Below are 27,770 nucleotides of genomic sequence, written 5' to 3'. Positions count from 1 at the left end.
CATTTTGTAGAGAGTTCCGGTTTTTCTTTTCTTTTTTTTTCACCTCTTAGATTTTTTTTTGAAACAATGTCTCAATATATAGCCCAGGCTGGCCTTGAAATCACAGTCCTCCTGCCTCAAACCCCTGAATGCTGGGATTACAGGCTTATGACAGCACACCTGGCTGGCCTCTAACATCTGTACATCCTAACCTCCACTTGTTTCTCATCATTCCTATAGTCATACTATGTTGAGGGAGCTGTGGGTTGCATTCCTGCCTCCCTGCTCCCAGCCGCCTGGCTAACTTATGTCCCGAAATAACAACACACAAACTGTATTCATTTAAACACTGCCTGGCCCATTTCTATTAATGTGTGTAGCACCCCAAGGTGTGCTTACCAGGAATATTCTAGCCTACGTCCATCCTGGGTCGGAGCTTCATCGCGTCTGCCTCAGAGAGGAGAGCTATCGAATCTGAGCTCACTTCCTCTTCCTCCCAGCATTCTCTTCTGTTTACTACACCCACCTAAAGGCTAGCCTATCAAATGGGCCGAGTCAGTTTCTTTATTAGCCAATGACCTTCCTCCATCATTTCCCCTTTTTCTGTTTAAACAAAAAGGAAAGGCTTTCACTTTAACATAGCAAAATTACATATAACAAAACAGTTATAAAGCAAGAATTACAGTTACAATATTTACATCTACTTTATCTTTTATCATAACTAAGGAAAACTATAACTATCTATCTAGTCTTCAACTCCATCAAAGACTCCAGAAGGATATAATATTACCTAAGTAAATGAGAAGTAAGCAACTTACAAAACTCTAGAAATCACAGAGACATCTCGCTGCCCGGACAGCCACCCAAAGTTCTTTCATACCACTGGGGCATCCATCTTCGGCCTTCATGCCCATAGTATCCAGAGACATTTCCATGAAGGAGGAAATTTCAAAGGCAGTTCAGTCATATCTGCTGTGTCCTGCAGAATGTCTCACAGACTCCTTCATGAATCAGGAACCCCAAAAGGTCATCTTTAGGCAATTTCAGCAGTCCTCTCTCTGAGGGTTTTCTGTGTCCAGTTTATGCAATAGTCCAGGCAAGAGCAGTTTCTTGCCCAAATGGCTATCAAACTCCATAAGGATCCTCTTTGATGCCCATCGTCCTCTTGAAGTAAATTGGTGCTGCCAGGAGCAGACGTGTCTCATTGTCATAAAAAGTCCTAAGTTATTAAAACATTTTAAATGTCATATTCTCTAGCCTTTGAAACATATGAAGAATGCCCATCTGAAATATATCTATGCACATCTAGAAAATCTAACTAACATAACTACAAGCTTGACTATTATCTATGATTATCCATTAACAACCTATATACATTACATTTTTAAGTGAACTACACAATCACAATACCTTAATCAAGATTAGAAATACATATACATGTAACAAAATTGACCTTAAATCTCTATCAATAAAGCAAAATCTATACTAATGCAAATTACTCATACCTATATCAATACTAATTAAGTATGAACTAGTTTCTCATTATGATGTTTTGAGTTGTACCAGTTTTAACTGGCAAATTATAATTGCATATATTTATAGGATATAATCTAATAATTTAAAATATATGTACAATGCTGAATGATTGACTAAGGCTAATCAACATATTAATTGCCACACTTGTTTTGTAGTGAGACGACCTATAAGGTTGTTTTGTTTCTAGATATATTAAATTGTTTTATGTGTGTCAGTGTTTTGTCTGCATGTATGTATGTGCATCACATGTGTACCTGGTGCCTAAGGAGATCAAAGGGGGTATATGATCCCCTTGAACTGGAGTCTTGGATGGTTGTGAGGCATCATGTGGGTGCTGGGAAGCAAACCCAGGTTCTAAGAAAGAACAATGAGTTCTCTTAACTGTTGAGCCATCTCTCCAGCTCTAAGTTTTGTTTCGAAATATACATTATCATTCATTATTATCACCCTACTGTACAACAGATTTCAAAACAACCATCCTTATGCCAATTCTCCACCCCACCCCCGATAACCATCATCCTAACTCTCTGCACCTTGAAGCTTGATATGTTTTCCCCTGAGATTGTACATACAAGCAAAACCAAGTGGTATTTGTCTTTTGTGTCTGCCTTATTGCACATGGCATAAAGACTTACAAGCTCATCATATTGTCACAAACGTCAAGATTTCTTTTTAAAACCAGCTGTAGCGGCACATACCTTTACTCCCAACATTTGTAAGGCAGAGACAGGCAGATTTCTATAAGAATTTGAGGCCAGCCTGATCTGCAACATCTAGTTCTAGGCCAATCAAGCTACACAGTGAGAACCTGTCTCAAATCCAAACCAAACAAACAATTGCCCCCACCAAAAAAAGAGAGATAATTTTTTTTACAAACTAATATTCTTGGGGCTGGAAATGTGAGTCAAGTAGTAGAATATTTGTCTTCACATAAAAGGAAGCAAGGTGGTATAAACATGGAACCAAAGTATTTGAGAGATGGAGGCAGAAAGACCCCAAATACAAGGAGATGTTTAGTGAGTAGACAATGTCTCAATACAGCCATAAATAAATAAATACAATTAATAAAGCACTAGTATTCCAATGTGTTTAGACTATTGTTCCTTTATTTGTTCACCCTTGCTTAGTTCTGAGGATGAATCTATATTTTGGCTATTGCTACAATGAACTCATGGGTAAGAGTCTCTTCGACTATTAATTTTATTTCCTTTGGTTTCTCGACAGTGAGACTGCTGACTCATAGGACAGGACTTTTGTCTGTCTGTCTGTTTGTGAAAGGGCTTTGACAGATAGCCTAGGCTGGTCCCAAACTCACATCCTTCCTGCCTCTATTTCCTATATGCTGGGGTTACAGATGTGGCACACAGATGTGGTGCGCAGCCAATACCATTTTAATTGTTGCTGTTGTTTTGAGGTAGGGTCTCACTGTGTGGTCCTGGCTGGCCTGACACTCGACATGTAGATCAACCTGGCCTCAACCTCACAGAGATTTGCCTGCGTCTGCTTTCTGGGTGCTAGAATTAAAGACTCTGTTTTAAGGGTTCACCATACTGCTTTCTCTAATGGCTATCCTAATGTCCATTCCCGCCAATAGTGTACCATGTGCCATGATTCCCTTTCTGTTACATCCTCACCAGCACTTAGCCTGGTCCACGTGCATGTTTGTATGGGTGTGTGCCCGTGTATGCACATACATCAGGAGGCCAGGGCTTGACTTTGAATGTCTTCCTCGGACACTCTCCATCTTACTTCTTTGAGACAGTGTGTCTCAGCAAATCTCTGTTCACCAATTAGGCTAGGCTGGCTGACCAATGAGCCCCTGGAAATGTTCCTGTCTCTGTCTCCCCAGTGTTGAGATTAATAGATGGGCTCGCCCAATTTTTTATGTGGGTGCTGGAGATTCACACTCAGTTTTCATGCTTGCATAGATATCTAAGTCATCCCACTCAGCCCACCTCACGTGTGTTGGTAAATTGCTTGGAAATACAGAGTCCAGGGATCTAAGGGAGACTTAGTCTTTTTCACAGCCATTGTACTGCGGCCAGGTGCATTGAGGTTTGGGTTTGCATTCCCTGAAAATTAGTTTTGCTCAGCTCAGCATTTTCCTATACCTTCTGGCCATTGGCATGTGGTCTTCTGAGAAGCACCTGTCCATCTGGTCAGCCCTGTTCCCCTTTGTTTTGCTTCATTTTGTTTGGCAATGCCAGAAATGGAACACAAAGTGCTGTAATAGCCAAGTATTCTGTCCCTGGGCTAGTCCGCAGCCCCCTTTGTTCAGTTTTTAATTGCATTGTTTATTTTATTCCTATTGAGTTGTTTGAGTTCCTTGCATGTTTTGGATATTAACCTTTTAGCAGAAAAATTGTTTGCAAATGTTTTCTTTTACTCCATATGGTATTCCTTCTTTCTTCCTTCCTCCTTTCCTTCCTTCATTTGTTTACCTCTCTCTTCCTTCACTACTCCCCACTTTCTTTTCTTCTATTTTTTGAAAGAGTCTCAAGCAGTCCAAGGTGACCTTGAACTAGCTTTAGTTTTGGATGGAACAAACCTTCTCACGATAACATACCTGATCCAAATTCTGGGATTACATCTCTCTCTCTCTCTCTCTCTCTCTCTCTCTCTCTCTCTCTCTCTCTCTCTCCTTCCCTCCTTCCCTCGTTTTCCTTTGAGTCCTATGCTTTGTGGATCATATCCAAAGAACCCTTGCCCAGTTCAATGTGGAACATTTCTTGTATGTTTTCTTCTAGTAATTTTACAGTTTCAAGTCATACATTTAATTTCTTAATCCGTTTTAAGTTGATTTTTGCAGATGGTGTGAAGTAAAGATCAAATTTCATTCTTTTGCATGTGGATATCCACTTTCCCCAACACCATTTATTGAAGGGATTATCCTTTCTACAATATGTATTCTTGGCAACTTTTCTGAAAACAAATTGACCATCAATCCATGAATTTATTCCTGGCCTTTCAAATCCTGTTCCAGTGGTTGATATGTCTGTTTTTTATGCCAGTACAATGCTGTTTCAATTACAATTTCCTTATAATATATTGAAATCAGGGATTATGATGTCTCCAACTTTGTTCTTTTCATCAAAATTGCTTTGGCTTCAGGATCTGGAGAAGTAGTTCAGTTAGGCAAGGAACACTTGCCTACCATAAGCAAGGTACTGTGTTCCATCCCTAATTATCTATCTATCTATCTATCTATCTATCTATCTATCTACCCACATACATACATACATACATACATACATACATACCACCAAACTATCTCCATCTGCTATTTGAATTCTTTTGTGGTTCTGTACACATTTAAGGATTGATTTTATTCTTTCTGTAAAAAAATGGAATTGGTGGCCAAGTAGGGCACTTCATACCTTTTATCCTACCACTTGGGAGGCAGGATCAGGCAGATCTCTGTGAGTTTGAGGCCATGCTGGTCAACAGAGTGAGTTCCAGAACAGCTATAACTACACAGTGAGACCCTTTCTATAAAAAAAAATAAAAAATAAAAAAATAATTGGAATTCTGGTAGGGCTGTGTTGCATATGTAGGTCACTTTGTGTAATATGGGCATCTTAACAGTAGGAATTCTTCCAATTCATGGGCATAGGACATATGTTTTAATATTTTCCTGATTTTCATCAGTGATTTAAATATGATCACAATGAACTACGTTTCATTGCTATTATATTTAGAATTGTCGTCTGAAGTCTTTTTCTAGATTGCTATTAGCATATAGAAATATTGCTGGGTTTTGTATGGTTTTCAAAAATAAGTTTTCACTATCTAGCCTATGCTGGCCTCAAATGTATGGCCTACCTACCCACGGCTCTGAAGTGCTTCCATTGCAGGTGTGTGCCATCCCCACTCAGCTCTTGGTGCATTTAAGTGGTTTTGTCTTATGTTATTAAGTTTATTTATATAGTCTTGATTTTTGGGACAAGGCCTCATTATGCAGGCTATACTGGCCTTGAGCTCACAATCCTCCAGCCTCAGCCTCTGGAGTACTAGGTGTAAGCCTGTCTCCATTCATGTAAATCCAGTATTAGCTATATGATTTGTAAATATTTCTCCCCTACTTCAGTCTCTTCTTCCTCCCTCCCTCCCTCCCTCCCTCCCTCCCTCCCTCCTTCCCTCCCTCCCTCCCTCCCCCTTCCTTCCTTCCTTCTTTCCTTCCTTCCTTCCTTCCTTCCTTCCTTCCTTCCTTCCTTCCCCTTCCTCCTTCTCCCTCTCTACCCACCCCATTATCAAATTCAAGGCTTTGCGTTTGCCAGCAAGCATTCTGCCACTGAGCAAAATCTCTAACCCCATCACTTTCTTGGTAATGTCATTTTTGTAGGTGAGGGTTAAAACAGGACCTCACATTGTAGCACAGGCTTTCCTTACAGGGTAGGCCAGGATAAGTTCAGATTTGTGGCAATCTTTATATTTTATCCACTCAAGTGTTAGGTTTACAGGTATGTCATAATACCTGGCCTTAACAATGTCATGTAGTGCACAAAAGTTTTAATTTTTAACCTTTTATCAGAAAAATTGTTTGCAAATGTTTTCTTTTACCATATGGTATTCCTTCTTTCTTCCTTCCTCCTTTCTTTACTTCTTTTTTCTTCTCTTATGACTCCTATTTTTGTTGTCATATATAAGAAATTGTGACCTAACCCAATGCCTTCTAGCTTTATGGTTTTATATTTTACATTTAGGTCACTGATCATTTTGGGTAGAGTTTTGAATATAGTGTGAGGTAGAGATCCAACTTCATTCTTTTGTATGTGTATATTCAGATACTCCTAGTATCTGAAGTGTCACTGGTTGAGACACTTCTCCCATTCATTTGTAGTAGCATCCTTATAGACAAGATGATGAGTACTCAGTTGTAGAGTTCTTGCCTAGCATGCCCAAGACAGTTCATGAGATCACACACATGAATACACAAAAATCAATAGAACAAGGACTGGATTCAACTTGCTCTTCTTGCAAGTAAAACAACCGTATACATAAAATACAAATAAATCTTTTAAAAATTCAACGGACCGACAGGGGTGAGTGAGTTCCTGACCTGCAGCAGCAGCCCGGGGGAGGGAGCGCAGACATTTCTCAACCCCCTATACTTCCTGGTCATTCTACAGGGGCTACACTCCCCGGCTCCTGCCTCTCTCTTCCTATCCCATCCCAGCTTGCACCCAGGAAACCCCCCCCCTTCTTCCTCCCTTCTTTGGGATCATAAGATTCCCCAGCTCAGCCCTTTTCGGTGCTGGGACTGGGTGGTGAGAGCAACCAGGGCCGGAGTTCTTTTGTTTCAACAGCCTGCCTGAAGCAAGATAGGCCTTTTGTCTGCGAGGTCCCTGGCCAACAAGGGTACCTGATCCTGTACCAGAAGATCCATCGGGGAGCATTCTGAGGAAGAGATGGGCAGGCGCCAATCCAAAAATTCCCCCAACAATCTGAAAAACAACATGAAAACTCCAGAACCCAGCAAACTTACACCCTAATCCAGAAGAAGCAGAAAAAAAAAATGACTTTATGAAAGTGATAGAGTCCCTTAAACAGGAGATGAAAAACTCCCTTAAAGAAATTGATGAGAAGAATAACAAAAAGTTTGAAGAAATGAGTAAATCTGTAAATGATATCCTCGGAAACTAAGAAAAAAACAATCAAACAGATATTGGAAACAGTTAAAGACTTGAAAACTGAAACGGAGGCAATGAAGAAAACACAAACCGAGGGCCAGCTGGATATGGAAAATCTAGGTAAACGAACAAAGACTACAGAAACAAGCATAACCAACAGAATACAAGAGATAGAAGAAAGAATTTCAGATTTTTAAGACACCATAGAGAAAATAAACGCACTGATCAAAGAAAACAGCAAATCCTCATCACAAAACATTCAGGAAATCTGGGACACAATAAAAAGACCAAACCTAAGGATAATAGGTGTACATGAAAGAGAAGAATTACAGCTCAAAGGCCCAGAAAATGTATTCAATAAAATTATGGAAGAAAACTTCCCCAACCTAAAGAAAGATATTCCTATGAAAGTTCAAGAAGCATACAGAACACCAAATAGACAGGATAAAAAAAAATCCCGAGGGCTGGCGGTGGTGGCGCACGCCTTTGATCCCAGCACTCGGGAGGCAGAGGCAGGCAGATCTCTGTGAGTTCGAGACCAGCCTGGTCTACAAGAGCTAGTTCCAGGACAGGAACCAAAAGCTACGGAGAAACCCTGTCTCGAAAATAAAAAAAAAAAAATCCCCTCACCATATAATAATCAAAACACAAAACATACAGAATAAAGAAAGAATCTTAAGAGCTACAAAGGAAAAAAGGTCAAGTAACTTATAAAGGTAAGCCTATCAGACTTACACCTGACTTCTCTATGGAAACCATAAAAGCCAGAAGGTCCTGGATAGAGGTACTGCAGAAACTAAAAGACCATGGATGCAAGCCGAGGCTACTATATCCAGCCAAGCTTTCATTCACTATCAATGGAGAAAACAAAATATTCCAGGATAAAAACAAATTTAAACAATACGTAACCACAAATCCAGCCTTACAGAAAGTAATAGAAGGAAAATCACAAAACAAGGAGTCCAACCATGCCCACAATCACTCAGACATCTAGCAAACCTTCACCAGCACAACTCAAAAGAAAGGAAACACACAAACTCTACTACCAAAAAATAAAAATAACCGGAGTTAACAACCACTGGACATTAATATCACTTAATATCAATGGTCTCAATTCACCTATAAAAAGGCACAAGCTAAGAGATTGGATACGAAAACAGGATCCAACATTCTTCTGTTTACAAGAAACACACCTCAACCACAAAGACAGACTCAGAGTAAAGGGTTGGGAAAAGGTTTATCAAGCAAATGGACCTAAGAAACAAGTGGGTGTGGACATACTAATTGCTAACAAAGTTGACTTCAAACTAAAATCAATCAGAAGAGATGGAGAGGGACTTTTTTTATTAAATTTTTTTTATTAAAAATTTCCGCCTCCTCCCCACCTCCCTTTTCCCTCCCCCTCCCCCCACTCCCCACACCCCACTCCCCTCCCCCGACCTCTCCAGTCCAAACAGCAGTCAGGGTTTCCTGCCATGTGGGCAGTCCAAGGTCCTCCCCCCTCCATCCAGGTCTAGGAAGGTGAGCATCCAAACCGGCTAGGCTCCCACAAAGCCAGTACATGCAGTAGGGTCAAAACTCAGTGCCATTGTCCTTGGCTTCTCAAGGTTCCCAGGGGTCCAGAGAGATGTACCCAACTAGGTCCTTGGGCAGCTGAGGAGAGAGAACCTGAAATGGCCCGATCCTATAACCATACTAATGAATATCTTGCATATCACTATAGAACCTTCATCTGGCGATGGATGGAAATAGAGACAGAGACCCACATTGGAGCAATGGACTGAGCTCCCAAGGTCCCAATGAGGAGCAGAAGGAGCAAGGAAGTCAAGATGGCAAGGGGGGCACCCACCCACTGAGACGGTGGGGCTGATCTATTGGGAACTCACCAAAGCCAGCTGGACTGGGACTGAATAAGCATGGGATAAAACTGGAGAGGGACATTTTATACTCATAACAAATGGTGCTGGCACAACTGGATGTCAACCTGTAGAAGAATGAAAATAGACCCATATCTATCACCATGCACAAAACTCAAATCCAAATGGATCAAAGACCTCAATATCATTCTGAACACACTGAACCTGATAGAAGAGAAAGTGGGAAGTACCCTACAACAGATGGGCACAGGAGATCGCTTCCTATGTATAACCCCAGCAGCACAGACATTAAGGGCAACATTGAATAAATGGGACCTACTGAAACTGAGAAGCTTCTGCAAAGCAAAGGACACTGTCACTAAGACAAAAAGGCAACCCACTGACTGGGAGAAGATCTTCACCAATCCCGCAACAGACAAAGGTCTGATCTCCAAAATATATAAAGAACTCAAGAAACTGGACTTTAAAATGCTAATTAACCCAATTAAAAAATGGGGCACTGAGCTGAACAGAGAATTCTCATCAGAAGAAGTTCAAATGGCCAAAAGACACTTAAGGTTATGCTCAATCTCCTTAGCGATCAGGGAAATGCAAATCAAAACAACTTTGAGATATCATCTTACACCTGTCAGAGTGGCTAAAATCAAAAACACCAATGATAGCCTTTGCTGGAGAGGTTGTGGAGGAAAGGGTACACTCATCCATTGCTGGTGGGAATGCAAACTTGTGCAACCACTTTGGAAAGCAGTGTGGCGGTTTCTCAGGAAAATTCGGGATCAACCTACCCCAAGCCAGCAATACCACTCTTGGGAATATACCCAAGAGATGCCCTATCATACTACAAAAGCATTTGTTCAACTATGTTCATATCAGCATTATTTGTAATAGCCAGAACCTGGAAACAACCTAGATGCCCTTCAATGGAAGAATGGATAAAGTATGGAATATATACGCATTAGAGTACTACTCAGCGGTAAAAAACAATGACATCTTTAATTTTGCATGCAAATGGATGGAAATAGAGAACACTATCCTGAGCAAGGTAACCAGACCCAAAAAGATGAATATGGTATATACTCACTCATTAGTGGATTCTAGCCATAAACAAAGGACATTGAGCCTATAGTTGGTGATCCTAGAGAAGCTAACTAAGAGGGTGAACCCAAAGGAAAAAAATATGTAGTTATCCTCCTGGATATTGGAAGTATATAAGATTTCCAGGCAAAAACTGAGAGCTTGGGGGTGGGGGTGGAACAGAGGTAAGGGGAGATGGGGAGAGAGAAGTGAGGAGAGCATGGGGAGAGCTTGGGGGAATGGGACATTTGGGATGTAGGAGGAGTGGATATGGAAGCAGGGAAGTATATATCTTAATTAAGGGAGCCATTTGAGGGTCGTCAAGAGACTGGACTCTAGAAGGGTTCCCAGGTGTTCAAGGAGATGTCCCCAGCTTGTTCCCTGAGCAGCTGAGGAGAGGGCATCTGAACTGGCCCTATCCTATAGCCACACTGATGAATATCTTGCATATCAGCATAGAAGCTTCATCTGGCAATGGACAGAGATAGAGACAGAGACCCACATTGGAGCACTGGACTGAGCTCCCAAGGTCCAAATGAGGAGCAGAAGGAGGGAGAACACGAGCAAGGATGTCAGGACCGCGAGGGGTGCACCCATCCACTGAGACAGTGGGGCTGATCTATTGGGAGCTCACCAAGGCCAGCTGGACTGTGACTGAAAAAGCATGGGATAAAACCGGACTCTCTGATCATGGCGAACAATGAGTGCTGACTGAGAAGCCAAGGACAATGGCATGGGGTTTTGATCCTACTTCATGTTCTGGCTTGGTGGGAGCCTAGCCAGTTTGGATGCTCACCTTCCTAGACCTGGATGGAGGGGGAGGTCCTTGGTCTTACCATAGGGCAAGGAACCCCGACTTCTCTTTGGACTGGAGAGGGAGGGGGAAGGGGGAATGGGGGAGGGGGAGGGAAATGGGAGGAGGGGAGGAGGTGAAAATTTGTAATAATAATAATAATAAATTTTTTTATTTTTTTCCATTTGGAAATTTTTAACACAAAAAAAATTCAATGGACCAAAGATATATACCCTTGAGAGGTGACAAAATAAGCATGTATATCTTTACCCCCACACATGATTGCCATGGATGCCCCCCACAACACCAGTCTCCTTTTCCGTGCTTCTCCATGAATTCTTGCACTTTCAAGACATTCAAGTTTCTCTCTAGTTGCAGTGGTTTGAGTGAGAATAACTCCCATAGACTCAAATATTTGAATGTCCCCAGGGAGTAGAACTGATTGAAAGGATTGTGAGATGTGGTCCTATTGGAAATGTGTCACTGGGGGTGGGCTTTGGAGTTTCTAAAGCATCCACCAGGCTCAGTGGCTCTTTCTCTCTCTGCCTATAGATTAGGATGTAGCTCTCAGCTCCTGCTGCAGTGACTACCTGCACGCTGTCATTCTCACCACTATGATGAGATTGAATTAAGCCTCTGAAACTGTAAGCAAGACACCAGTTAAATATTTTCTTTTATAAGAGTTGCCTTGATTATGGCGCCCCTTCACAGCAATAGAACAGTGACTAAGATACTGGTTATTACAAACCTATGCTATCAAAGAATGAAACCATCAAAAAAATTTAAAGAAGTTTGACACATCTAAATATAAAAAGGAATAAAATAAAAGGTAAAAGGGAAGACATTTGCAACAAAATAAAAAATTTGCTTTTAACATGCAGAATATAGTACTCATACACATATGTAATAAAAACCACTATTTCCAATATAATATGAACAAAGCACATAACAATTCACCAAATATGACATGTAATTTATTTTAAACATATGCTTCAACCTCAAAGGCAATTAATAAAATAGAAAAAAATGAAGCAAAGTTTGCCTGTAAAATTAAAAGGGTTTTGGTGTTCTCTTTTGGTAATCTTATTTTTTTTTCAAGACAGTTTGATTGTATAGCTCTGACTGGCCTTGAACACCTGACCCTCCCAAGTTTTGGAATGGCAGGTATGTGGTGCCAGGCGTCCAGCTCAAACTTTTGACTCCTACAAGTTATCTCGGGTATTTTGCCACAATGACAGAAAGTAGACTAATACAATACTTGAGCCAATGAGGATATGAAGAACTAAGTAAGCATAATCATATCGGGAATGAATATAAATCTTGGGACTACAGATATAACCCAGTGGTAGAACCCCTGCTTAGTATGCAAGAGACCCTGGGTTCAATCTCCAGTACTGCAGGAGAAAAAGAGCTTTTAAAAAAGATCATGTCTTTAAAGCAGTGTATCTGCATCTGAGAACGCAGAAAGTCATAAAGAATCCCATTAAAGTATTCTGCATAAAAACCTACACTTGCAGTAACAGAAAAATAGCTGTGAGTTATGATACATCACTATGACCTGTTATCATGCTGTTTCTTCAGTTATTTAGTTTTAGAGTCTCACTTATTTATTGGGGATTGCATTCAAGCATATGCAAGGGCGTGCTCATGTGTGGGCATGTGGAGGTCAGAGGCAAACCTGGAGTGTTTTTACTTGGCAAAAAAAAAAGAAGGTGAAGGGAAATCAGGTGGCTAATCAATTGACTTCAAGACAGCAGAGGATGGTCTAGCTTGTCTGGGTGGGTCTGTCTACCTTTCATTTGTTTGTTTTAATTGTAACAAAAATATCACATCAATTTTTTTGTCACCTGATAATAAAAATACTAAGGGCCACCAAAATCATATGAATAAAATGTTTCAGGCTGTGCTCCCAGCAGAAGAAACTATAAAGGAAAAAAGATACACTGTATTACCTTCTTGACCTCTGGCATCCTCGATCATTTCTAGTTGGAAATTCTTTGTAGCAAAGCAGATCTCTTTTTAGCACAATCTGCCCCAGTAGTTTCTTGCCTTTGTTTTAGAGTGGCCCTCTTCTGTATCATCTAGTTCGAGGCTCGTGGATCCATTGAAACCAATAATCTACCCCTCTAGCCACATATTCACTCATTAATGGAGCCACAGCTGAATGTGAGATCTGCTTTACAAGTGTCTGAGGATGAGTGTGATGCTGTTCCATCACCTTCTGCACCTTCTGATCCTTCCAAGGTGGAAGTCACAAAGCCCACACAAAGGAGAAGCAACCTTTTGTTTTGAAACAGGGTCTTTCATTAGACTCTGGGACTTGCCAATTAGGCTAGGCTGACTGGCCATCAAGCTCCAGGGATCCACCTGCCTCCACCTCTCCAGTACTGGTCTGACAAGTGTGGACCACTGTGCCTGGTTTGTTATGTGGGTGAGATATATAGATAGATATAGATAGATTGATTGAGATAATGAAAAGAAAGACAAGGTTAAGTAGATAGCTCAGCCAATAAAATACTTGCCTTGCAAGAATCCACATAAAACAGCCAGGTGTATTGGCACAGGCCTTTCATCATGGCACTCAGGAGGCAGAGAGGGGAGGATCCTGGCAAGCTCCAGGTCAGCCATGGCTACATTGTAAGACCTTGTCTTAAAAGAAAAGCTGCAAATGTTACTACAAAGTCATGTGTGATGGCCCATGCCTATGGCCCATGCCTATAACCCTGCACCGAAGAGGCTAGGCAGGAGGACTGCAGTGTTTGAGGCTAGCTTGAGCTACATAGGGAGTTCCAGGCAGACCTTGTCTAAAGAAAGAGACAAAACAAAATGAGATTCATGAATATCTTAAGTGACACTGGAATTAAATTATCCTAGGATAATTTAAAGGGGAAAGCAAAATGGAAATCCCATTGCACTATAATCTTAATCATGTCCATATTCCACACATGCAAACATAATCCATAGGAAAAAGGACTAATGGTAACTAGGACAAAGGTTGATGGTTGTCTTCAACAAATCCTTAGCTTCTGTACTTTCTGCCTCCATTTTCAAGGGCTTTGTGATTATTTGGACCTGTGATGTTCCAAGTGTCCAATAAAGCCTGTTTGCTATGTGGGAGTAGATTCTGAGGGATGAAATGGCACAAGGTAGGGGTGACTGTGGGCTATTAAAATTGTTTTGAGTCTTTCAGTTCTTTGCAAATATGTATGCTGTTCATGGTCCTTAATGGCACATTTCTATAACACAAGAGAAGTGCCGCATATCCTAAAGAGATTTTAAAATATGTTTTAAAGATTTGGTTTATATGTATGAGTGTTGAACCTTCATGTATGTTTGTGCAGCACATGTGCAACTGCTGTCCACGGGGGTCAGAAGAAGGTAACAGATCCCCTGGAACTAGAGTTACAGAGGATTGCGAGCTGCCATATAGGTGTTGAGAATGTACCCGGGTCCTTAGCAAGAGCAACAAGTGCTCTTAAGCACTGAGCCAACTGTGTTGGCCGGTAGAGATTCTTCTTAACATAGAGCCTTTTATTTTGTTCCGGTAACTACATCGAAATTTCCCATTCTAAAATAGAGGTTTTTGAAATACTTCCTATGGGAACCTGCCTGGCCTGAGGAAGGCTGAGGGAATCCATCCTAGGCCTTGGACACAGAGATGCATAAAGCTCTCAGATTCTATCAGTTTAGCCCATGTTAAGTGTGGTGAAAGAAAAACCTTTTAAACAAATTAAATATCCCTCTGAAACAAAATCCTGAGGCCAATGGGCTGGATGCCAAATTAAAGGCTTAGGGAATATTCCTGGGTCTTCCCCTTTCATGCTGTGTGTTGGTTGCAGTTTCCCACCCCCATTTTGGTTCACATATTCTTCTACGTCCCAGAAACAGTGCTCATTTGAAAAGTTACTACAGTAAAATTACTCGGAAATGTACCTAATATTGACTGGCAGACTGAACAAAAAACCCCAAGTGGAACTAATTGTAGTAACCCATCTGAAGGGAGTTAAGAGAACTGCAATAGGAAGACATAGGTGTGGGATGCACCGCACTCCCTTCTCTCTGATCAGAGAGGCTGGCCTACCATCCTTCTAGCTCCAGCATCCTTTGATGCTAGGTCTTCCCTTAAGCATTATTAAGGGGGCTGTATGTATTGAGTAGATTTTGGGGAATCCAGTATGGAGAAGAAAAGGGTAAGAATTGGAGGCCCACACTTGGTTTGTGCATCTAGGAGGTGGGAAAAGAGAGTGGGAACCCTACAAATAGAGTAAATTGTTTCCTTTGCTGAATAGGATACACTCCAAGAAGCCCTGCTTCACTAAAGGCTTTGAAGCCCAACCTCTCCCAGCTGTATTGTTGCAAAGCTGAGGGCCGGGATGAACTAACAAGACCTCTGATGGCTCTAAAGCCCAGTTCCCGCCTCCTTTTCTTAAATTTGGTTTTGTTTTCATTGAGATTTATTCACAGGCTTCTACCTGCTTTCCTGCTGGCATGCGGGGACAAGCAGCTACAGAAAAAAAAAAAGATCACTATTTCACTCTTCTATTAGTTTGCTTCATGTTTGTCATGATTGGACTATGAACCTATAGGGCAAAAGAAGACACATCCTGTGTCAATGTAAATGTCACCTCCTCTGGCTCACCATAAACTTCATCCAGACAGGACCATTTAGGGATCGCTCTAAGCTGTTTTTTGTTTTGTTTTCAGTTGTGAACAACGGAATGGGAAATCACCAATTGTTTGCTTTAGAAGCTGGCTTCGGAAAGGCCGGTTTGTATTTACCTTGATGTTTTCTCACACTCATTCTAACCACGCAGTTAGGATCTAAGAAAGAGCCTCCTTGGAAACATGTTTTTTCCATTTTCAGCAATGAGTTCCAGAGGCAGTAAGAGCCACACAGCTCTGGGAGTGCCTCTGGGCAAAAGATAAAGGAGGTTATAGCTAGTGGAAGCGGTAATTAGAGCCAATTACAACGTGACTTATCTGCTTTGTCATTAAAATGCCTGTCAGACCTCTCATTTTTCTAAACTAGAGGAAAAGAAAAGGTATAGCTTAGTGGGGGAGAGGGTTAGCCAAAGGGAAAAGGATTTCTACCGCTGTTCTCAAACTCACCCTGTAACCTTAGAAAACACATAGCCTTTTTGGCTTCACAGTGCTTTGCTCAGACTCTTAACTCTAGAAGCTAAAAGGAATTTGGGAATCACTTGGTACAGTCTCTTGCCTTCTTGCAAGTATTATTGCCCCACCCCTTCCAAATTAGACATGACTCAAAAGACTAGAATCTATCTTGTGCTTATATGCTATGGCTTTGACTTTGGTCTCATTTTTACTGTTATTAAAAGAATGTAATTTCCCTCACAACTCTCATAGATATTATACAGGTTAACACATAACAGCAAAGCACTTTGAAAACCTTTAGGGGACCTTATAAATAAGACCTTGCCAAGAGACACTACCACTGTAAATGAATAAAGTAATAGATCAGGCTTTTTGATGGACTGGCTTGATGCAGGGCATAGTGGCTCCCACTTGAAAACCCTTACTGTTTTGAGGCCAGCCAGGAAGACCTGTATCCAAAGAACAAAAGAGAATTGGCTTGAGAAAACATTACTTTCTGCAGAACAAAAATGTCACTAATGGATATATCGTTTTGAAAAAATAATCAAACAGTAAATGAAAAATGGAATCCTGACATTTGGTCTCTTGGGGGCACAGGTAAAAGGAAGTAGGTTTTTCTTTGAAACACCATATAAATCTTCTTTCTATACAATCTCTTAATGCTGGGTTCCTTTGTTCTTCAAAGTATCTGTAGTCTGGTCACTGAATACCAGGACTCATTATCTGTCTTCTAGTCTCCAATCTTTCTTCACTTTACATTCTAACCCATTCAAATTACCCCACCCTAAAGCTCCATCTTTACCTGCTACTTTGAACACATTGCCTGCCTTACAAACCCTAGTTATCCTCTATATTAAATTACTCATTCAGAATTCCAAGGTCTTTCTCCATCCCTACTGACCTTTGTTCCCTTTCTTTCAATACTACACTTTCTCCTCATATACCCAAAACAAACCCCATCATCTATCTGATAAGCCTTCTCTCTTCACCGTTGTTGAAAGCCAACACCTATTTAATATGAGGATACAGGGATGGAGCTGGGCACACAGGAACAGGTAAAGGATTCTTAGTAGTCATCTGATCCCTCAGAGATGACAGCCAAGCTCCCACCCTCGCCTGGATCCTCTGCCAGAGAAGGGCAGCACAGGCACAATGTCCAGGACAATGTAAAGCGTCGCCTTGCTGAGCAGGATTGTGATATGTATGCCCTGAGAATTAAGTTTGTATTCTTACTCTTAATAGAGGCTTCCATTTTCTTGACAAATGTACTGGTCACTAACACACAATCACCCTCCCTAGGGTGACTCCCTTAACTGAGGACTAGAGCGCCAGGCAGGGAATTTTTAAGAGGGTTTTATGTATACTGAGAATATTGTGGCAGAGCATACCCCAGTGAAGAACACTCGAGGTGAGGTACTATTGCATTCTTAGATCCAACACTAGTGATACTGAGTTTAATTCCTTTGCAGATAATAAGCATAGCATTTTAGAATTTTTAGATCACTCTTAAATATGTGTGCGTCTGTGTGTGAGCGTGCCTGTGCATGTACACACAACCACAGATGAAAGTATTTCTGTAACCTGGTAACTTCTGGGATGGGCTCAGTTATAGACTAAGGGGGTGGAGGGACAATGGTGGATTTATTTCTCTAAAGACAGATTTGACTTTGAAACACTCAAAAGTCACTTGAAACAAGTCTACTGATACTAGATTGGTAATGGCCTGAATATAACTCTGAATGAAACAAACACGTAAAATAACTAACCTATTTTACTTGAATAATCACAAACATGTGGTACCTTCTTCCAAAGAATTCCTGGTTACTAGGTCATGTAATTAATTGATTTCAAAGTTTTGTCTGGAAGAAACTGAATTCATGCAAAAAAAAAAAAAAAAAAAAAAAAAAAAAAAAAAAGGATGGTGTGGGGAATGCTCAAGCAGTCTACAAACTTGCAGTTCTTTTAGAGCCAGGTACTATGACTTCCATGCATCCACTTGGACTTCTGGGCAGTAACCACCCAAAACATGGGTGGGTAGTGGCCCTGTTTGACTTAAATGAATGGCACAGATGTAGGGAAGCAAGGAATGGTGCTGAATTACACAGAGACAACCAAAATGGAAACAACACACACGAGGCTTCCTGGTATGTAAATTCTTTTTGAGGTTAGAGATCTCCTTTTACAGAATTTAGTATATAACAGATTCAAAAACCAAATTTCTTGACCTCTCAAATAGTAAACAACTAAATGTGCAAAAGAACCACCATTAAACAGGACATCAAAAGCTATACATTTTCTATGAAACAGTATGTGCACAGATTTTTTCAAAGCTGTGAAAATGCAATAAAGAGCACAACACATTTTGGTCACTTTATTAAATGACATTAAATAGTTTAAGTTTCAACTACTAAACAGCACTTTGAATGGTGAAAACACAGATAGTATATTGTCATACTTGAATGCTTTTCTTTAAAAACACAATTCCAGTCCTTATATATATTACAAAACAGCCTTAAAGGAAGAAGTGACATCTTTTCTACAGTACTTAAGATACTCAATACAGAACTGAAAAGCAGTCTAACAGAAACCAAGGCAAGTCTTCACAGCTGTATGATTTCAGCAGCCAAAGCTGGATGATGGACTGAAACATTACTATACAACTGGGACAAAACATATACAATATCACAATTCTAGGCCAAAACGCTTTACACCCAAAGAAATAAAACAGGTTACAAAATGTAGAGAATTTAGCAGGCAAAACTGTATTACAAGCAACATTTTTTAAATCGTCATTTTAAGCCATTGCAACTATTTAAAACATCTAAAACAAATATAAAAATGAGCTTTTAGTATCTTACGTGATTTTTCTCTTTAAATATTTGTTAAAAGTTGATGTTATACTCAAAGTACATATATCATGTTGCTAAAATGTCAAGTGAGAAGAGTATATTCAAAGTGGTCCAACATTTATTTCAAACTTTCTGATTTCCAATTAGTCCTTCTAATTACTATTCAAGTTATAACTTCATTCACTGTGAAAACAGATTAGAAGGTTGCCTAAAATTTTCACATCTATGTCTTTGAGTAAATAATTAGACCATGTTGAAAATTCCCAGGTCTAGTAAATCAGTTTTAAAGTATTCTGGTAACAGTTGGCCAGAGCATACTGCTTTCAAATATTTATCTCATAAATCTTGCTTCTTTTATTTCTTCCAAAGTACACACACATCTGCCCCCCCCCCATTAAATGAACTCAATTAAATGGCTGGGACAGTATCTAAATACATAAAGTTCAATTAGTGTGTTTTATCACAGAAAGGTGGAGCCACCAAACCTCACATATTCTCCATTATTAACAGTGTGTGCGAATGTTTCAGCCACTAGTTTTTCCAAGATAAAAATGGAAATCTTTTATTATTCAAACAATAAAATCATGTTCAATTTTAGCTCAATGTTTAACTCATGTTCAATTCGATTAAGTCCAAAGATGCCTAGAACAAATACTCCACCCAGCTTTTCTTCAGCTATTCTACTACTTGTTACATCATTTCATAAATGATGTTGCTATGATGAGTTGACTCCCATAGTCAAACAATGTTTTTATTGAATAAACTCAAGCAATCAAATTGAACATGAGTAAAATTATAGGTCACATTTCATAAATATGGATCTAGAAAAAGAAAACATGATTTTCTAGTAAAAAACATACATGAATTGGGTGAATTAATTTTGCAAAAAAAATCACCCCAGAGATCAAAACAGGAAAAAAAAAATCAAACTGAAAATCAATTTACTAAAATGTAAAAGAACCGGGAAAAAAGAACACGGTGATAAGCGAAAAAGAGAGAATAGAAGCCAGTGATTCTAATCTTTAAGAGGAATATTTCACAATACTGACAGTACTGGGGACTGTTAAAAGTACATTCCTCATGTGAACTTAAAGTCAGCAATGATTCTGCCATTTTGATGTTGTTTATAAAACAGGGTGTGAGCCTAAAACCACAACTTTGGCGCTAAGCTCTTCAAATGCTCTAACTTGATTTTCTTAGTTTGCATCCCACTGCCAGCAACAGGATGAAGCACCAGCACTGGCACCATGGCTGACAGGTATGTTTCCATTAGTGCCAAGAGACAGGAAACTCATGTGCAGAAGATAATCCACAACCCTGAAATCTTACCAGTAATTATTTCAGCACATACAACTGAAAATAAAAATGGCAGAAAGACTAAATAAGAAAAAGGAATTTCCTTGTATTTGACTGTACTTAAGGCTGTTTATACAATGTTAAGATAACTGCAAAGCTCCTCCAACTTTAGAGTAGTAGTACTTAAGAATATTGCACATGCTTCTCTGTCTATAATAATCCTTAGATCTAACTTTTAATCACAGAGACAATATAGCAGGAGCCCAGTTTCAGACTTCAGTCAAAAGAACATTAAGACCATTTCAGTCACTCTAATCAAGAAATGGATTAAGTATAAAAGTATTTTTATAACTTGAGGAATCAACTCTAAGAACTCAGCTGTGTGTTTTTATATGTAAAGAGCGAATATATAAATCTTTATTCACTTCTAAATTCGTTAATTTTATGACAATTTTATGGTTGCTAAAAGCAGGCATAAAAATTTAGAGAGGAAATCTGTGGAGCTGTTACTGTTACGGAAGGATTTGTTTTCACTGAAAACAATTTGAAATATCTTCTGTACTCAATGCGTGTACGAAGATTGTAGGCAATATCACTGACAAATGTCAGAGAGAAATGGTATGCCCTATTTTAAAAAATTTAAAACTAATATGGAAGATTGGCATTTAAGGGGTCCAAACTATTTATACAGTTGAGTTCTGTTAAGTCATTGATTCCTAAAAAAATAAAAGATCTTTCTATGATTTTAATAATCCTTTAAAACTTTTAGTGCAAAATCACATAGATTTCCCTGGGGAAGGTCCTGGATTTTTGCTTCTCATTGGGGGTGGTGCACGTTGTAAGGGTGGTGGCTGCATACCACCAGCCACTGACTGATACATTCCTCTCATATCAATCTGCTGGTAGTTAGAAGGAGTCATGATTAAACTTGGAGGCTTTGGCATCATGAGGTGACTCAGAGTTGCTTGCTGATAAGTCATTTGTTGTTGTTGCTGCTGATTGTACTGTTGCTGGAGCCTTCTGTTCATAAGTATTCGCTGAACACAGCTGATTAACTGGAGAGAGAAAAGGGAACTGTATATATATATACACAAGTGTATGTCCCGCCTCAAAGACGCAAGTATCAAGTTTTGAGTTAAAATCAATTTGTTAAGGGAGTACCATACCAAAAGGAAAACACATTATTGTTATCACCGTTACTAATTTGATGGTATTCAGAATACCATTACTGTAGAAACCAGTTAGTAACAGCATTTAGGACTAAATTCTCTTAATGACTTGACTATTGTATTGCAGTCCTGCACTGTGATTAGTCTCAAGTATTAGTTACAGAACTTTTTGTCAACTCCCCTTTCTTTGTCATTCTCTTAAATATTTTACATGATGACAGACAAACATTTCAGTGATAGACACCAAGGGGAAAAGCATTTGTGGCAGGAATAATTCCTACCTGAAGGTCTCAAATTCCCTAAGCTAATTTAAAAGTACAATTCCACAGTGCTTTCTAAGTAAAACTCATGCCACAGAGATTGATTCCCTGGTGTCAAGATAGTGCTGGGAAAGATGATCAAGGATCATGAAATATGGTATCTTTTGGAAGATTCAGGATAAGCAAGAGCTTATACAACATTCAGGACACCACTTCCATTTTCCAAAAATATACTGAAATTTATACTTTTAGAAGATATTAGAAAATGATAGAAGCAAAAGTCTTAAGACAATTCTAAATGTCCAAAATAGATAAAAAATAAAATTAAAGAAATAGATTCCATAAAAAACATATAGGAGAACTGATTGTGGGGCCGCTCTTTCGGCCAAATATCTTAGTATCACTAGTTGTGTGTTTTTTTCCAGCAAAACTTGAGAATAATCAATGACCATTCATCCTGTATGGTTATTACAGTCATATCAACTCATTAGAAACTGAAGACAATCCAACAGAGCCTAGAGACAAAGTTCTTACCATCTGTTGTTTTGTCAATACATCGTTGTAGATAGCTTCTCTTCGTTTCACGTCAAGCTCCTGGCTGGCTTGTCTACTTAATGCTAATGCCTGTACTTGGGCCTCAGAGAGATTCATGTTTTCTTTCCACTAAAAGAAAGACATTTCCATTTACTCCTCATAACTGTACAACAGAGGGGAAATTATTAAGGTACTTAAATACAGTCAGAATTTTTTAACCCTTGTTCCCCTTTCTTTACTCATTTCTAAAGAAACCAAGGTTAGGAAAACAGGGTACTAAGTTGTCCACTATTATATGTGTGTTGGCTTCCTCTGGAAGAAAGAATTATTTGGAATTAATCTGTATAAATGGTACATTTAAGACGTGATTATACAAACAATGCACACATTCCTATGCTTGATGTCTCAATTCTTATACTCTATCCATTTCTGTCAGCATTTATGCAAAATGGATGAATTACAGTCTAAGATTGTTATCAGCTTATTGGTACGTCACTATTTCTAATCAAATTATAAAGATTACATGATTCCGCCTCCCAGAAAGTAGAGAAGTTAACAAACGTTAAAACAAATGATGTGCAGTGCACATAAGCTGGAGGCTGATGTAAGTCAACTGTCAGTTACTTACTACAGTTGAAATGATATCTTCAAGAGGCTGGATCCTCACTGCTGTCACACTGTTCGTTGCTTCTACAACTTTTTCTCTTCCTTGATTAATAAGGTCCTAGAAGGATGTAAGAAATAAGCTATATAGGGTAGAAAGACAGCAGAGTCCTAAAGTACACGGACCATTCTTCTTGTCAATTTAAAACACTTGATTTAAAACCTAAACAATTAAAGAGAGCAACAAAACTCAGCATCTAAAGTGAAGTAAAACTCAATGATGCAGAGGGAGGTGGATCTCTGTGAGTTCAAGGAAAGCCTGGTCTACATGGTGAATTCCAGGACAGCCAGGGCTACACAAAGAGACCTTGTCTCAAAAATCAAAAAAACTCACTGATGCAAGAGACATTTTAGGAAGATGTAAATTTGGGGGTTATTGAACCAATTAACTTAAATAAACCCATTAAGTAAATTTTAAAAACAAAACCAGATTCAGTTAAATTATTAAACTGTTGGTATAACTGACTTGTCTCATTTAATTAATATTTTATTCTAGTTTTAAGTCACAAATGTCATAATGATGGACAGTAGTATATACCTAAGGGCACCTCTACATTGCTTGTAAACTCATGTATGCATTTAACCTACTTTCAAACATTAAGTACTTTGTTTTTCCAGGTATTTTTATAATTGATCAAAGTGCTATTTCCCTAGCCATCCAGCTGCCCTATTGTTCCTTAATTAAAATAATTCAAACTACATTAATTCAAGGATTGATTCCTTTGTGCTCTGTACAAACTCCATTTTACTATATTAGGTTGGTAAAAAAAGGTCAACAAATAAACGAAAACTTTCTTGGTCTATTCAGGGTAATCTTTCAGAGAATGTGATAGTGCTGCAGTGGGAGCCGGCAACAAGGCAGCTGGCACTGCCTTTAATTCCTGTTAACTACTTTTGTCCTTTAAAACTCACCTCCAGCTGTTGATTACTCATTGCTGACAGGGCTCCCAAATTAAAAGGAATATAAGGAGTCTGAGAGCTGAAAGTGACAGGGGGTAAATTGGTCCCAGTTGGTATGTTGAAACGCATGGTCAGTCCCTAAAAATCAAACAAAAAAAAAAGTTATGCACTTTTCACATTGTGATTAAAAACTTGAAATTCTACATCACCTACTGGTTTAGTAAAGAATCTACTTTCTCAGATCTAGGAAATTATTAACACTCTTCCACACATAAACAAAACACCCTTTTTACCCGAAACTAAGATCTTATTACATGGAAAGGTTTAACCCGTAAAGGTATATTCTTTTTTTTTTTTCTTCTGGTAATTCCCACAGACCGAGAGAACTCTGTGAATTCTGATGAGACTCCTAACATCATATTAATGTTAAAGAAGTTTGGCACAATGAGTTAGGAGTTAGGGATTCAGGTATTAGGATAAGGTTTCCATGCTCAGTCTCATTTTTGTTCAAGTGGGCTGCTATTTAAAACAGCCAAGAATTACTAAATAAAGTTGCTGACAGAGATTGACATTAAATGTACAGCTCTTAATTCAGGAAGGGCTAAACAGAAATGGAGTTTTTTTTAAAAAATATAAACTGCTTTCTTCTCCTTACTTTACTACCAAGCATAGGCAAACCCCATGAATTGAGACTCCTAACTGGGGAGCCTATACCTGAGGACCAACTATATTAATGTCTTCCTTCAAAGATGACCCCTCTCTTCTTCATTGCTCTGTCCAATGACTAACAGAAAAGCAGAAACTTCTAATTTGTTGCCCAGACCAGTTTTTAACTGTTGAGTTCAAATAATTCCCCTGTCTCAGTCTTTCAAGTATCTGGGACTACAGACACTGCACCTAGTTCCAAAAAAATTATCAGTTATAAGCAGATCATTATGATATAAAATAAAAAATTTCATTGTGGCATACATGCAGAGAATGGACTCAAATCACAGGCACTCTAATTAAGCTTCTTCTTTTCCCCACACAGATCCATGAGAAAAGCATTCTGAACAAAATACCTTCTTTTCTGCTTCATATTCAGCCCAAGCTGCTTTTCTTTCTTCTTCAGTCAGCTCTTCTTCTTCTTTGTGGTCCAAAAGAGAATCATGTTCATGATATCCTACAATGTGTTCTTTGTGTATCTGAAGAAGCTCTGCAAGTATGGTATCCTGTTTTGGGGGGTGAAATCATAATTATTTCCCCTCTGGATCATGTCTTCATAGTTCTAAACTGTTAAGAGTAGAAACCGACTGCTTTTCATATTTCCAATGTATACTATATATTACCTAGAAAATAGACCGCATATCAGAATTTCATAACTCAAAATATTTAGAGATTTTTTTAAAAAGAGAAAACTGATCTCTAACTTGTTATGTAGCAAAGAATGACTTTGAATTCTTGGTCTTCCTGCCTCCATCTACAAAGTGCTAGGATTACAGGTAGGTACCACCCCATCTGACTATCTACAAATTTAAATTGATATACATTATCAATTAATTATAACAAAGTCTTTTAAAATGGTGTCCTGAACTTATTATTATTATTATTTGCATTTGTGTGGTGTGTGTGTAGATACACATGTATGCTACAATATACACCATAGCATGCAAGTGGAAGTCAGATGACAACTTGCTGAAACTATTCTCTCCTTCTACCTTATGGGTTCTGGGGCTCAAAATTCAGGCCATTAGGCTTGGAAGCAAGCACTATTTCCTACCAAGTAATTCTTGCCAATGTGTGTTTGTGTGTTGAGTACAGTGCCCTGAAGGCTAGTGGCATTGGATTCCTGTGAAGCTTAAGTTACAAGCAGTTGTGAGCTATGGACATATGTGATGGAATCAAACTCCTTTACAGGACGGTATATGTTCTTAACTGCTCAGCCACCTCTCTAGCCCTAAGTCTGTCTTTGAACAGTAAAAATTGAATGCTTAAACATAAAATCCTGCTCTGTGTAATTATGACTATGAAAGTATATTACAAAAGAGAGATGGATGCGAGTTTAACATGAATCAGTCATGAACATGATAATTTTGCTAATAAAACATTAGTCAGATGCCGGGTGGTGGTGGCGCACGCCTTTAATCCCAGCACTCGGAGGCAGAGGCAGGCGGATCTCTGTGAGTTTGAGACCAGCCTGGTCTACAGAGCTAGTGCCAGGACAGGCTCCAAANACAAAACAAAAAAACAAAACAAAAAAAAAAAAAAACCATTAGTCAGGCAATGTGACACAAACCTGTAACCCCAGCCACACTTTTTTTTTTTTTCAACAGAAGGTTTCTCTTGTAGTTTGGCTGACCTGGAAGTCATTCTGTAGGCCAGGCTGGCAGATCCACCTGCCCCTGCCTCCTGAGTGCTGGGATTAAAGGCACGTGCCACCATCACCAAGCTCTCAGTCACTCTTTAGGTTATGGAAGAAGGATCACAAGTTCAAGGATTATTCACTGTATGACCCTGACTTAAAAACCTACCAAACCTAAATGTGGTACACGACTGTAATCCCAGTACTTGGTAGTAGAAAAATGCTTATTGCAAACAAACTTGAAAATATCCACAAGTTGTTAAAAATCATACATGAAAGCATGGATATAAAAGAAAATTTATTTACAAATGATTTTGCAAAGATGTTAACAAGTTCTCCTTGGATATACTTTCTAGAGAACAAATTACTGATCAAATGAATGGTGGTGGGGCATATGGCACATAAAAGCAGCTAATTTACACAAAGCAATGCTTAACTCATGCATAAGTTTAAGCATAGACAAATCCCACACTTGCAAAAAACTGTCTTCACATATTTAGCCATACCTAGAAATGGGATCCAAAACAGGTAGGAAGTCAAATGTATGTTAAATAACTCAAGATGAAAGATGAAGCCCTAACTCTTTTCCTGTACAACAGCAAACGCTGACACTAATTCCATATAATGTGATATTTAATCTCATATAAACAACCTTTAACTTGCTACTGTAGCAAACCCTTGAAGTAGTTACTTCCTTTCAAGAAGGAAAAAGAGCTGACTTTTTAAAGCTATAGCTATAATTCATTTTAACCTGCAGTATGTGCTTTGTTGAAGTGAGCAAGCTTTTAAAGGACCATACAAAGAGAGGATTTCAAGAAAATTTCCTGGTAGAACCCAGTTATGAAAGGTACTGTCTGGTATAGAAATCTTCCATCCAAATCTCAGTTGCTGGCCTGTGGACCACTAAACAGGCTTAGCAAATTTTCAAACTCCACAGCAGTTACCAAGACTAGTAGACAAAGAGATGTGCCTGTCTTTATAAACTCATCTACGAAAAGATACTCCCATGACTACCCCAAGCATAAAAGAAATAAACCAGGTAACACTCGGTTTTTAATTTATATATTTTGTTTTGTTTTCATGAGACAGGGTCTCAGACTGGCTTTGAGCTCCTAATTTCTTGCCTCTACTTCACACGTGCTGGGATTACGGACATGAATCACTATACTCAGATTTTTTTTTTTTTTTTTTGGAGGTAAGAGTTTTGCTATACGTCGTGAATTGGGCTCAAACTCATGATCTTCTTGCCTTAGCCTATTGGGTACTGGGATTACAGGCCTCAGTTACCACATTCAGTCTCTAATATTTTCACAGGCAAACATTCAAATAGAACTATTTAAATTACAAGGCTCAGAGGCTTGATGGATAGTACCTATTTTATTTCTGCCTGGCAGTAAGAGAAAACTGTAACCACAATTACTATCAGTTCATTTCTCTGACAAAGCTACCTACTCCAGGGACCAAGAGAACAACTCTACACCTTTGGACTTGGAGCTATACCACTGATAACTCTGGCTTTGAACAGAAGTTAAATATGGATGAAATACTACTTGCTCACAGAATAACAAGATGGTACAAGAATAGCAGAATAAATGAAAAACACCCAACCTTTAAAATAATAAAGACCTTGTCAATTGAGTAATGTCTATTTCTCAATTATACCCCAAGTCAGATATTTACTGTGAAGGAGAAGCCTTTCCAAAAATACATGTGTACACACAATAAAAATGTCTGAGACATCAGCGAGTTTTATC

The 27,770-nt window shown here is 39.0% G+C and overlaps 1 protein-coding gene across 1 annotated transcript in view; it reads right to left on the bottom strand.

Annotated features, from left to right (window-relative positions):
• Window positions 1–18,361: 18,361 nt before the first annotated feature.
• Atrx (ATRX chromatin remodeler) overlaps window positions 18,362–27,770 on the bottom strand; it is a 158,726-nt gene continuing 149,317 nt past the window's right edge. The window contains exons 30-34 of the mRNA XM_050130457.1: window positions 24,737–24,886; window positions 23,688–23,813; window positions 22,741–22,836; window positions 22,113–22,241; window positions 18,362–21,204 (exon numbers count right to left, since the gene is read on the bottom strand). Coding sequence (XP_049986414.1) covers window positions 20,926–21,204; window positions 22,113–22,241; window positions 22,741–22,836; window positions 23,688–23,813; window positions 24,737–24,886 — 780 coding nt within the window. The 3' untranslated portion in view covers window positions 18,362–20,925. The remainder of the gene's footprint in view (window positions 21,205–22,112; window positions 22,242–22,740; window positions 22,837–23,687; window positions 23,814–24,736; window positions 24,887–27,770) is intronic.

This window comes from Alexandromys fortis, unplaced genomic scaffold, assembly GCF_014885135.2.
Source record: "Alexandromys fortis isolate MF-2015 unplaced genomic scaffold, M_Fortis_MF-2015_v1.1 scaffold_326, whole genome shotgun sequence".
In the NCBI taxonomy this organism is placed as follows: Eukaryota; Metazoa; Chordata; class Mammalia; order Rodentia; family Cricetidae; genus Alexandromys; species Alexandromys fortis.
Note: the sequence above shows the minus strand (reverse complement) of the source record. Positions and strands in the feature narration are given on the sequence as shown.